At 39.2% G+C, this 14,316-nt stretch overlaps 1 protein-coding gene and 1 gene segment (V, D, J or C); both read left to right on the forward strand.

The window, feature by feature from the left end:
* LOC131365118 (hemicentin-1-like) overlaps window positions 1–14,316 on the forward strand; it is a 153,804-nt gene that overhangs the window by 24,830 nt on the left and 114,658 nt on the right. The gene's annotated exons all lie outside the window — the stretch shown is intronic.
* LOC131365167 (Ig heavy chain V region 914-like) lies at window positions 5,886–6,337 on the forward strand. The segment is given in 2 exon segments: window positions 5,886–5,931; window positions 6,021–6,337. Coding segments are annotated over 2 exon segments (363 nt in total).

The raw sequence follows: 14,316 nt of genomic DNA on the forward strand, positions 1-14,316 counted from the left end.
AAACCCACATATCCTCCATCAGATGAATCTCCTCCTCATGATTTAAATACATTTCAGATACATTCTCCTCCCATCATCAGCAGATAAGCAAATCCAAGCATCAGAGCTGGATCTCACTCTATTTATATGATGTGATGGTGTCTGTTAAACTTTGGAGAACAGAGAAGACTCCAGTACAAACAACACACACCATGTTCTCTACATCTCTACTGCTCCTGCTGGCAGCTGCTTCTTGTGAGTGCTTTATCAAATTCATTCATTTACTAGATGAAGAATAAAGGTGCAGCAGATATTGTGTGAGATATCACCATGTGTTTTCCTCCCCAGATGTACATGGTGTGGAACTGACTCAGCCTGCTTCCATGACAGTCCAGCCAGGCCAGAGTCTCTCCATCCACTGCAAGGTTTCATATTCAGTTGAAAGCTATGATACAGCTTGGATCCGACAACCTGCAGGAAAAGCTCTGGAGTGGATTGGATACATCGATAGTGATGGGGATACAGCTTACAGTGAGAAACTGAAAAATAAGTTCAGCATCTCCAGAGACACTTCTACTAACACAATAACAATTGGAGGACAGAACATGCAGACTGAAGACACAGCTGTGTATTACTGCGCTCGTGAACCACAGTGAGACAGAATAGTGGATTCCTCTTACAAAAACCTTATGAGACATGTTACACACATCCTCTCAATGCAACTAATAAATCATCTCAGTCACACTTTCACTTTCTTTCACTGTAATAAAGTCATAATGATTTGTAGTGTTTTAAAACACAGTCACACAAAGTAATTTTCAAATAAAAAAAGAAAACATTATTGAAAGAGTGTTCATTCTGAACTATTATTAATCCCTTCATTTACAGGATTTTTAACCAGCAGTTGGAATCAGTTTCATAAAAAAGACAGGAGAAAACAGATAGCAGATGCTTTAAATTATTCCATCATCCACAAAGATTTAACAACAGACAAGTTGTTGACATGAGCTCCTGACTGAATGAGTCAGTGATGATTTGTGACCTGAATTATATATTTAATAAAATTCAGTTTCTATTAGACAAACAGATGAAAAATGATAGTTTCTGAACAGACCAGAATGTTCTTCTGGGTGTTACAGTGACACACAGTGATGGAATAAAAAGTCATGAGATCTAATGAGTAAAGAGCAGTGATGAACCTGACAGCATGAAACAAACCCAGAGTCTGTTTTGAGTTACTTTACTCTAGCATTGTTCATTCACTGTTAGTATTATTATTTATTTTATATTGAGAAACATTTTACGGATTTTTCATACTTTCTTTTTTAACTTCAACAATTATCTTTGTGTGTTCTTGCAGATTCCTGCAGTCAGACACTGATCCAGTCTGATCCAGTGATCATCAAACCTGATCAGTCTCATAAACTGACCTGCACAGCCTCTGGATTTGACTTCAGTGGCTACTGGATGGCTTGGATCAGACAGGCGCCTGGAAAAGGACTTGAATTTGTTGCAATTATTGAGAGTAATAGTAACAGGAAGTTTTAGTCCAGTGCAGATCAGGGCCGCTTCACCATCTCCAGAGACGACAGTAAGAAGCAGGTGTATCTGCAGATGAACAGCATGAGGACAGAAGACACTGCAGTTTATTACTGCGCCCGTGACACACAGTGATACTTCCCCTTAGACATCAGTACAAAACACTTGCTATAGTCACATGACAAACCCACATTTTCAGAAGCTGTGGATTCATGGAGGTCAAAGAACCAAAATATTTTGATTATCTCTGACTTTTCCTTAATATATCGTAACTAATATTGATTTCCAAATTGATTGATTAGTTAAACCAATAGAGTTACTATTTTTACCACTGATACTGTATCTGAGTGCTTTCTCTCTTTTTTAAACTGTACTGATAAAAATGCTCCACTTCTGAATTCCTAATATTTTTTTTTCTGTTCCAAGTGAGATGATTTTTATTGACATTTATAGTGATTATAATCTTTTTCTCATGAATAACGTATTCTAGTTATTGATCATTTGAAAAGAGGAATTTTATGCCTCTAGAGGGCAGTCTGTACAAACTCAACCACACAATCATTACATAAAGTGTCTTAGTACCCTGTGTTGATCAATAAATTCTGTTGTCTAATTGTATTTTAAATGCCTGAATATTACATTAATGCCTGTTTCAAAATGTGAATTTGTATGATGTTAAGGTGTATAAACACATACTTTAGTCTTTTCTTTCATTTAGAGAAAGTATTATTAAAAATGATTTAAATTACATTTAAATACAGTGGCTTCTCCGATTCTAATAAATAGCAAGAGTGAAACATTTAGTTGTTGCTTTTCTACACAGAACCTTATAATCATCCACTCATCTATATAGTGAGCAGCATGTGGTTGTGGATTGAACACCTCCATAGTGGTCATGGACACTCCCTATTCAAATAGAGTCGTGTATAAACAGCATGTTCTTGGCTGCTCTAGTTTCCAGTGAGCTCTGTGATAGATAACACTCCCATACACTTTAAATCTGGGTGAAGCAGAACTCAGAGAAGGATGATTCTAGGACAGTGTATTTTATTGGTACTCATTTCATGTAAGTTTATGTTTTTTTCTGTTGTGACTAATAGCATTATATCATTATAAAATAACATTACCTAGTTCTACTCTTCTCTTCCAGATTCTTATGGACAGTCCCTGACCTCCTCAGCTTCTGTGGTGAAGAGACCTGGAGAGTCGGTCACTCTGTCCTGTACTGTCTCTGGATTCTCAATGAGCAGCTACTACATGAACTGGATCCGTCAGAAACCAGGACAAGGACTGGAGTGGATCGGGCGTATTGAAGGTGGCACTAGCACTGGATTCGCTCAGTCACTGCAGGGCCAGTTCTCCATCACTAAAGACACCAGTAAAAACATGCTGTACCTAGAAGTGAAGAGTCTGAAAGCTGAAGACACGGCAGTTTATTACTGTGCACGAGAGTCACACTGACACAACAGACTCCAGAGCTGTACAAAAACTTACACAAGCACGTCCTCATGAGCTGTAAATATTCCCTCAGCAGCAATGCTGAAGGCGGCCGGAATCCACAATAATGTCCTTTGAAGAGCTGATATTGAGATATGTCTGCTACTGATGCTCTGTAAAGCCTTCATAATGGCTCTAATATGAGGTGCTGTTAATTGGTGATTTCTGAGGCTGGTAACTCTAAATGAACTTCTCCTCTGCAGCAGAGGTCAGTTTTGGTCTTGCTTTACTGGGATGGTCTTCATGTGAGCCAGTTTCATCATGGTGCTTGATGGGTTTTGCAAATGCACTTGACAATACTGTTCTTGCAAGAACTATTCCAGAACACCTGACCTTCGTGTCTTAAAATAACAACTGACTGTTTTTTGTTGTCATTACATATGGATTACTTAAGTCCAGTCATTTCATAGTTTTGAAATCTCCAGTATTGTTCTAGAATGTAGAAAATAAGTCACTAAACAAAAAACATTGAATTAAAAGGTGTGTCCAAACTTTTGACTGGTAGTGTACATCAGTAAATAATTCGATGTCAGTATGTGCAAAGAGAAGTATGTGCAAATTGTATTTACAGCAGATAAAGTGTTAAGAAAAGAGTAATTAAATATTTGTGCAAAAGTCTGCATTATGTACATTGTATGTACAACAGCAACAGAGATAATAAACAGTGGATAGATAGATAGATAGATAGATAGATAGATAGATAGATAGATAGATAGATAGATAGATAGATAGATAGATAGATAGATAGATAGATAGATAGATAGATAAACTAGGTGTAATCTATGAATTAACAATATCCACATTTTAATTATATTATACAGAGAAAATGTAAATGTACAGCATGAAGCAGAACTGTAACGTGGTGAAGTGTAGTGAGACATGAGTGTCCTAGCAGTGTAGTGTAGAGTTCAGAAGATTTATGGTTGTGGGGAAAAATCTGGACCTGCTGGTTCTGGTGCGGATGGTCCTGCATCTCCTCCTGGACAGGAGTAGGTTGAACAGTTTGTGACTAGAGTGGGAGGAGTCTTTGATGATTTTGTGTGCTCTGTGCAGACATCTACTGTGGTGAAGAGACTCAGTGGTAGTTGGGTGTCGATGATGCATTGGGCGGTTTTCACAACCCTTTGCAGTGATTTCTTTTCATACACTGTGGAGCTGCCATACCACACTGTGATGGAGCTTGTCAAGATGCTCTCAATAATCCAGCGGTAAAAATTGGTCAGGATCTTGGGGAATAGGTGAACTTTTTTTAATCTTCTCAGGAAGTAAGGACATTGTTGCGCCTTCCTATCCAGAGTTGAAGTGTTCAAATGCCAAGACAGATCTTCAGAGATGTGGACGCCCAGGAACTGAAAGCTGGAGACTTCAGACCCGTTGATGTAGATAGATGAGTGTCTGCTTCTGTTAGATGTCCAGAAGTCCACAATGACTTCTTGGCATTGAGGGTGAGGTTGTTCATGGAACACCATGCTGACAAGCTTTGGATCTCCTCTCTGTAGGCCAATTCCTCAATGTTGCTGATTTGCCCAATAACTGTGGTATCATCTGCATATTTGATGAACATGTTGGAGTTATGCCATGGAACATAGTCACGGATAAACAGGGAGTAGAGCAGTGGGCTCAGCACGCAGCCTTGTGGGATGCCGGTGTTCAGGATGAGGGTTGAGGATATGTGATTACCCAACCTTACAGACTGAGGTCTAATTGTTAGGAATAAAAATATAATCATTTAATATCACAAGACAATAATCACTATAATGTATTCAGTCACTTGTTCATCTTTAGGAAGTGTTTTATTCGGGTCAGAGTGCTGGATCCAGAGTCCATCCCAGGAACACTGAGCGTACAACCTGGACATGTTACAAATTCACACACTCATTCACACCTAGGGGCAATTTTAATGAAGATCACTGATCTTGATCACTGTTGGGTGTAATGCATTACTTAGTAGCAGGAGCAAGTGGCTGTTTTGTAACTACTCCAAATGGAACTATTCCAATTACTTCTCTTTTTTGGCCCAGGTAGACAAGAACATTAACGTGAAATGTAAGCTATGTCCTGGTGAAAAAAACTATCGGCCCCTGTCAATACCACGAGTAATTTACTGAAGCACTTGACAAGGCAGCATCGACAAACACTTTTGAGTGATCCATGTTCATCGACAGTACAAATGTTAAGCAGGCAAAACTTGATTTTACATCAGGAGTGTAGAAAATGTCCAAAGGTGAGCTAAAAAAATGATTGCAGGCTACCAGTCAAGGTTTATAGGGATTTTAGGAAGTAATTAATAATGAGTTAAATTACTTATTGAGTAATTAAATTACTTTTCAGACAGAGTAATTAGTAAAGCATTTTAAATACAACACTGATGGTGTAATTACTAATTAATAACTTTTTTTGTAACTTATCCAACACTGCTGCTGATTCAATTTCTCAAAGAAGATCAATTTAAACTTTTGAATAATAAAGAAGATGAAGTATAGAGAATAGTTTCACTGTTGAGTTGTTGATAGATATTAGATTTCAGCTTTGCCTTCTGCTCACTAGAGATTACAATTCTTCTTCAGAATTTAAAAACACCTGATCTAGAATCTTCTCAGCTATTTCTCTCTGGATTCATCAGTTAAAGCCTCTAGAGTGCAGACTTAAATAAATTCAGAGACCTAAGAAAGTCTCTTAATGTTCCAAATGTTATAGATTTATAATCACAGATTAGAGACGTTCATGAGACGGGGAGATTTTCACGTGTAGTGGAATCCATCCCATTTTGTCCCTAAGATAAGGAGTGTCTCTATGCAAATGTCCTTCCCTGTTATATATTTAAGCAATGAAGACCAAGAGCTTTTACTTCTTCTTCTTCAACACACACCATGATCTCTACATCCCTACTGCTGCTGCTGATGGCAGCCGTACACTGTAAGTGTTTTTACATTTGACTTTTAATACAGTTTTGGTTCCTTGAAGCTTTTCAGTTTTCCATCATTAAAATAACTTTTCTTTAACAGGTGTTCACTGTGTTGAGCTGATCCAGACCGGATCCACAGTATTAACTCCTGGTCAGTCACTGACTCTGACCTGTAAAGTGTCTGGATATTCATTAACTGATAGCAGCTACTGTACAGGCTGGATACGACAACCTGCAGGAAAACCTCTGGAGTGGGTCGGAGGTATATGTGGTGATGGTAACACTTACTACAGTGAGAAACTGAAAAGCAGGTTTCAGGTTTCCAGAGACACGTCCAGCAGCACAGTGACATTAACAGGGCAGAACATGCAGACTGAAGACACAGCTGTGTATTACTGCGCTCGTTACACACAGTGAGACAAATAAACAATTTCCCTGTACAAAAATGCAGAGTATACTGAAACAGTGCTAGCTCCCAACATTCTCCTTCATTAAAAAATATATAATAATGACAGCAGTTCTGACTACAGCACCGGAGCCTCATGAACAATTTGACAGTCAGTTTCTGATTATGAACTGAATTCATTAAGCTCATGTTCATTTCACTCTGATGCACAGCTATCAATATCTGACATACACTGTGTGAGGAAATCACACTTATAGCAAGGTTTTACAAATCTTCAGACAGACTGACTGTTTGTTGAATTCGCTCCTTACACACATTTTCATGCATGGTTTCTTCACACTGTGGTGTTTTTTACCTCCAAAATTCTCCTTCACCTGCATCTGAGTTTTCCCAGACCAGCACACACATCCATTTTATTTTCCATTACATTTAATAACTTCCATAATGAAATAATAAATGATTACATACAAAAATGGAAGGAAAAATGTTTAAAAATTCTAAACATTTGAACAGTTGTGCAAATTATGTTCCATTTTTATGTTACTCTCTTTTGCATGTCCCTCAACCTTGAGTAAAATTCTAGCATTTCAAGTGTTCATTCTGATTGTGGTGCAGAAGCATCACAGGCATTTTGACTTCCAATATCAGTGATCGACTGATTAGGATGATGTCCATTTCACTCTGACTATATAACTATGTTGTACCATATACAGTGAGGGAAAAATTATTTGATCCCCTGCTGATTTTGTACGTTTGCCCATTGACAAAGAAATGATCTGTAATTTTAATGGTAGGTTTATCTGAACAGTGAGAGACAGAATAACAACAAAAAAATCCAGAAAAACACATTTCAAAAAAGTTATACATTGATTTGCATTTTATTGAGTGAAATAAGTATTTGATCCCTTTGCAAAACATGACTTAGTTCTTGGTGGCAAACCCTTGTTGGCAATCACAGTCGTCAGACATTTCTTGTAGTTGGCCACCAGGTTGCACACATCTCACATCTCAAGGAATTTGGGCCCACTCCTCTTTGCATCCACGACCCATTTTCAATGCCCTGGCTGAGGGAAGGAGGTTCTCACTCAAGATGTGACGGTACATGGCTCCATCCATCGTCCCTTTGATGCGGTGCGGTTGTCTTGTCCCCTTAGCAGAAAAACACCCCCAAAGCATAATGTTTCCACCCCCATGTTTGACGGTGGGGATGGTCTTCTTGGGGTCATAGGCAGCATTCCTCCTCCTCCAAACACAGTGAGTTGAGTTGATGCCAAAGAGTTGGATTTTGGTCTCATTTGACCACATGACCTCTGAATCATTCAGCTGTTCAGTGGCAAACCTCAGATGGTCCTGTACATGTGCTTTCTTTAGCAGGGGGGCCTTGCGGGCACTACAGGATTTCAGTCTTTCACGGTGTAGTGTGTTACCAATTGTTTTCTTGGTGACTATGGTCCCAGCTGCCCTGAGATCATTGACAAAATCCTCCAGAGTAATTCTGGGCTGATTCCTCGCCGTTCTCATGATCATTGAAACTAAAATGAGGTGAGATCTTGCATGGAGCCCCAGACCGAGGAAGATTGACAGTCCTTTTGTGTTTCTTCCATTTGGGAACAATCACACCAACTGTTGTCACCTTCTCACCAAGCTGCTTGGCGATGGCCTTGTAGCTCATTCCAGCCTTGTGTAGGTCTACAATCTTGTCCCTGACATCTATGGACAGCTCTTTGGTCTTGGCCATGATGGAGAGTTTGGAATCAGATTGATTGCTTCCTTCTGTGGACAGGTGTCTTTCATACAGTAAACAAGCTGAGATTAAGAGCACTCCCTGAGAGTGCTCCTACTGTAATCTCAGCTCGTTACCTGTATAAAAGACACCTGGGAGCCAGAAATCTTTCTGATTGATAGGGGATCAAATACTTATTTCACTCATTAAAATGCAAATCAATGTAGAACTTTTCTGAAATGCGTTTTTCTGGATTTTTTTTGTTGTTATTCTGCATCTCACTGTTCAAATACACCTACCATTGAAATTACAGACTGATCATTTCTTTCAGTGGGCAAACGTACAACATCAGCAGGGGATCAAATAATTTTTTCCCTCACTGTAAGAGTTTAGCCATATCATACGTGTGATAGATATTCTAATTTAAAACTTTACAGATTATACTGTACTTCATAGAAATCGATCCCATCCTAATCACATTATATACATGACTTCTGTCTTCTTTATAAGAATTTTTTTCCCCACTATAAACCCACATATCCTCCATCAGATGAATCTCCTCCTCAAGATTTAAATACATTTCAGATACATTCTCCTCCCATCATCAGCAGATAAGCAAATCCAAGCGTCAGAGCTGGATCTCACTCTATTTATATGATGTGATGGTGTCTGTTAAACTTTGGAGAACAGAGAAGACTCCAGTACAAACAACACACACCATGTTCTCTACATCTCTACTGCTCCTGCTGGCAGCTGCTTCTTGTGAGTGCTTTATCAAATTCATTCATTTACTAGATGAAGAATAAAGGTGCAGCAGATATTGTGTGAGATATCACCATGTGTTTTCCTCCACAGATGTACATGGTGAGGAACTGACTCAGCCTGCTTCCATGACAGTCCAGCCAGGCCAGAGTCTCTCCATCCACTGCAAGGTTTCATATTCAGTTACAAGCTATAATACACATTGGATACGACAACCTGCAGGAAAAACTCTGGAGTGGATTGGACATATGTGTGGTAGCGGTAACACTTACTACAGTGAGAAACTGAAAAGCAGGTTTCAGGTTTCCAGAGACACGTCCAGCAACACAGTGACATTAACAGGACAGAACATGCAGACTGAAGACACAGCTGTGTATTACTGCGCTCGTGAACCACAGTGAGACAAATAAACAACATCCCTGTACAAAAACTCCTCATCCAGTGTTCATTATAACAGAATGTCCACAAGTCTCAATAATAATAATAATAAGAAGAAGAAGAAGAAGAAGAAGAAGAAGAAGAAGAAGAAGGAGAAGAAATAGTAGAAGAAAAACAAATTACACAAATGAGTTTAATTAAATACATTTTTAAAAATATTTACATTGCTCTAACATTGCTGTAAATTATAAGCATTATTATAATCAAATCACTAAGGCCTTTGTAGCAGGTATGGTTTGGGGCTGTTCAAACGTTCAAATGTTGAGGCTAAGGTGTAAAGCTTTTGGGTCATAAGGTAGGAATTTTCTTGTCCCCTTCTGCACCCAACTTTATAATTTTGTTGATGGTTTATCCGCAATGTTTTTTAGCGGTTCCTCCTCGTGTGGCTGTGAAAACGTGTAGCGTCACTACCGGCATCTGTCCGCCAGAGGGAGCCCTCGACCCAGTTTTGACACCACCCATGAGGAACACTTCCGGGGTTTGTGACTGCGTTTAAGCCAGTGATGGTAAAAACGATTCTTTTTAAAGAGTCAGGTTTCGTTGAGTCACTCACTGAAATTAATCGATTCAGTGATTCCTTTTGAGTCAGCGAGTCAGTGATTCTTTTATAGCCCTCGTTTCCTGTACAAACTCTAATCATGTTGGGAAATAGTGGTGGATTTTTTCACCCTATAGTAATTGAATGGTGGGATTAATGCAGGTGATTATACGCTATAATAATTTAATGAGTATAGTTATGTACTGTTGTGTTATGGCGTGTATGTAATAGTAAATGCAAGTTTTTAGAAAATCTTTGACTATTGCATGATGGGTAACCAACCGAACGTTCATGTTTGCCCCAGGGTGCGATGTGTTCTTGTTCCCCCACTGACAGGGGCAATAAACATGTCCCTGTGTAAATTAACAAGAATCAAGACTTACCACACCAGTGCAACAAAAATCCACAAACACACACAAACACACACACAAACACACACAAATACACACACACACACACACACACACACAAATATAAAAATGAAAATCAGCAAATCAGAAAAATGTGCAAATCAGTTATGTTATCCAAAAATGTTAAATGTAAAAGTATTCAAATGGAATAAAAATGAGTATCTTAAATAATAAATAAAACAACCAAACTGAATAAAAATGCAAAAAGTATAACTATATACATAAAGTGCTTTGCCTATAAATTAGCATTTAAGAAGGTCAGCTCACGCACTTTGGAGGTGCTGAGACTAAACGTAAGATTCTCTATATGACCCGGCTCTGCGAGTCCACTGAGAATCAGCTGAATCAGTCTATGACCCGGCTCTGTGAGTCCACTGAGAATCAGCTGAATCAGTCTATGACCCGGCTCCACGAGTCCACTGAGAATCAGCTGAATCAGAATATGACCCGGCTCCACGAGTCCACTGAGAATCAGCTGAATCAGTCTATGACCCGGCTCCATGAGTCCACTGAGAATCAGCTGAATCAGTCTATGACCCGGCTCTGAGAGTCCACTGAGAATCAGCTGAATCAGTCTATGACCCGGCTCTGAGAGTCCACTGAGAATCAGCTGAATCAGTCTATGACCCGGCTCCACGAGTCCACTGAGAATCAGCAGACAAACTACATTTTACTGAGTAACTACTCCCCACATTACAAACACTTCAGCATTGACACCTAGATTGGCATTTAGCAAAAAAATAGTATAAAAGTTTACTTAAGGCATAGTTAAAAAGTAATATATAAAATATATATTATCTTGTTGAACTGGTTGAAATGATCTCTAGATAATCCACCCTAGGTACTGTAGCTCACATAGAAGAAAAATCTACATGGACAGAGACACTTGGGGACTATCACACCATCACAGATCTGCCATTTCATCTGTCAGCTTGTGACAGCAAAGAAATAGTGTCTATAATGACCTTAGAAACTACAATGACCTAATAGTTCCTCATGGGCCATTTATTGCTGTTGTAGAAAGGACATTAATCAGTTACAGTTACATTATTTACTGTTTAGTGTCACCAAAATGAGGATGGGTTCCCTTCTGAGCCTGGTTCCTCTCAAGGTTTCTTCCTTATTCCATCCCAGGGAGTTTTTCCTTGCCACCATCGCCACAGGCTTGCTCATTAGGTATAAAATAGGGATAAAATAGTTTAATAATTAAATTTAATGATTTTATTCTTATTTAGAGTTATTTAGTTATTTTTTTATTTTCATTTTACCCCTGCCCTTTCTCTGTTTTTCTTCTTTTGTAAAGCTGCTTTGAGACAATGTTCACTGTAAAAGGCGCTATACAAAATAAATTGAATTGAACTTTAGTCCTTTATTTTCATTTAGAGAAAGTATTATTAAAAATGATCTAAAGTAAAGTGGATAATTACGGCTTCTCCGATTCTAATAAATAACGAGAGTGAAACATTTAGTTGTTGCTTTTCTACACAGAACCTGATAATCATCCACTCATCTATACAGTGAGCAGCATGTGGTTGTGGATTGAACACCTCCATAGTGGTCATGGACACTCCCTATTCAAATAGAGTCGTGTATAAACAGCATGTTCTTGGCTGCTCTAGTTTCCAGTGAGCTCTGTGATAGATAACACTCCCATACACTTTAAATCTGGGTGAAGCAGAACTCAGAGAAGGATGATTTTAGGACTGTGTATTTTATTACTACTCATTTCATGTAAGTTTATAATTACTAGCATTATAATCATTATAACAAACATTACATAGTTCTATTTATTTCTTCCAGATTCTTATGGACAGTCCCTGACCTCCTCAGCTTCTGTGGTGAAGAGACCTGGAGAGTCGGTCACTCTGTCCTGTACTGTCTCTGGATTCTCAATGGGAAGCTACTACATGAACTGGATCTGTCAGAAACCAGGACAAGGACTGGAGTGGGTCGGATACATTGATGGTGGCACTGGCACTATATTCGCTCAATCACTGCAGGGCCACTGACACAAAAAAGACTTCAGAAACGTATACAGTCACATCCTCCTGAACTGTAAATATTCCCTCAGCAGGGACCTGCACCCCAGTGATATTTATTAGATATTTTAGTCTCAATAGTTGTCATTCAAAAATTCTCAAACCTTTTCTTATAATTATCTCTGACTAGTGATTTAGGCTGAAGACTTTTTTGTTCTTTCCTTTGCAGGTGAGCTCAAAATATATTCTAGTTACATTTGTTAAATTGTTTATTTATTTTTATTTTTTTAAGAACCTGTTTACACAATTTGATTAAAAATGTTTAAAGAAATGATGTACAATAGGAAGACTGCCATTATTACAGGAAAAAATATAGGAAAAAATACATAACCCATTCTGCATGCAAATTTCCCAATTCACAGGCAGATCTAAATACACTGAAGTACTGTACATGGAATCCTCTGTGTTTGGTTGTGTTCCGCAGAGAAATCATGAGCTTGTCCTGTCAGGCTATGCCCTCACTAGCTATGGAACAGTCTGGATCAAGCAAACTCCAGGAAAAGGCTTAGAGTGGATCGGGATCATATGGGGTGGTGGAAGCATAGACTATGGGGCTTCGTTTAAATCTCGTTTCAGCATTTTAACAACTTCAACAATGTTCATATTCTGGTTCCGGTGTATTAAATGACTCTGGGAATAAACTGCAGCTGGATTGGATGGATGGGATGGGATGGGATGGATAGATGGATAGATGGATTTTGCTGTCAGTGCAAAATACAGGTACATAGCAACGAAATACCGTTTAGCCTCTACCAGAAGTGCAAATAGTAGAAACTGTGCAAATGAACAACTGCAGATTAATATGTAAATATGTACATCAATAAATAAGACTATGTCAATATGTCATATATTTATATATACATAAATATATATATATATATATATATATATATATATATATATATATATATGTATATATATATATATATATATATATATATATATATATATATGTATATATCTTTGCACATAATGATATATACACTATATTGCCAAAAGTATTCGCTCACCTGCCTTGACTCGCATATGAACTTAAGTGACATCCCATTCCTAATCCATAGGGTTCAATATGACGTCGGTCCACCCTTTGCAGCTATAACAGCTTCAACTCTTCTGGGAAGGCTGTCCACAAGGTTTAGGAGTGTGTTCATGGGAATTTTTGACCATTCTTCCAGAAGCGCATTTGTGAGGTCACACACTGATGTTGGACGAGAAGGCCTGGCTCTCAGTCTCCGCTCTAATTCATCCCAAAGGTGTTCTATCGGGTTGAGGTCAGGACTCTGTGCAGGCCAGTCAAGTTCATCCACACCAAACTCTGTCATCCATGTCTTTATGGACCTTGCTTTGTGCACGGGTGCACAGTCATGTTGGAAGAGGAAGGGGCCAGCTCCAAACTGTTCCCACAAAGTTGGGAGCATGGAATTGTCCAAAATGTCTTGGTATGCTGAAGCATTCAGAGTTCCTTTCACTGGAACTAAGGGGCCAAGCCCAGCTCCTGAAAAACAACCCCACACCATAATCCCCCCTCCACCAAACTTTACACTTGGCACAATGCAGTCAGACAAGTACCGTTCTCCTGGCAACCGCCAAACCCAGACTCGTCCATCAGATTGCCAGATGGAGAAGCGCGATTCGTCACTTCAGAGAACGCGTCTCCACTGCTCTAGAGTCCAGTGGCGGCGTGCTTTACACCACTGCATCCGACGCTTTGCATTGCACTTGGTGATGTATGGCTTGGATGCAGCTGTTCGGCCATGGAAACCCATTCCATGAAGCTCTCTGCGCACTGTTCTTGAGCTAATCTGAAGGCCACATGAAGTTTGGAGGTCTGTAGCGATTGACTCTGCAGAAAATTGGCGACCTCTTCGCACTATGCGCCTCAGCATCCGCTGACCCTGCTCCGTCAGTTTACGTGGCCTACCACTTCGTGGCTGAGTTGCTGTCGTTCCCAAACACTTCCACGTTCTTATAATACAGCTGACAGTTGACTGTGGAATATTTACTGGCCTGTAGGCCAATTGCTCAATGTTGCTGATTTGGCCAATAACTGTGGTATCATCTGCATATCTGATGATGTTGG

This window comes from Hemibagrus wyckioides, linkage group LG02, assembly GCF_019097595.1.
Source record: "Hemibagrus wyckioides isolate EC202008001 linkage group LG02, SWU_Hwy_1.0, whole genome shotgun sequence".
Taxonomy (NCBI): Eukaryota; Metazoa; Chordata; class Actinopteri; order Siluriformes; family Bagridae; genus Hemibagrus; species Hemibagrus wyckioides.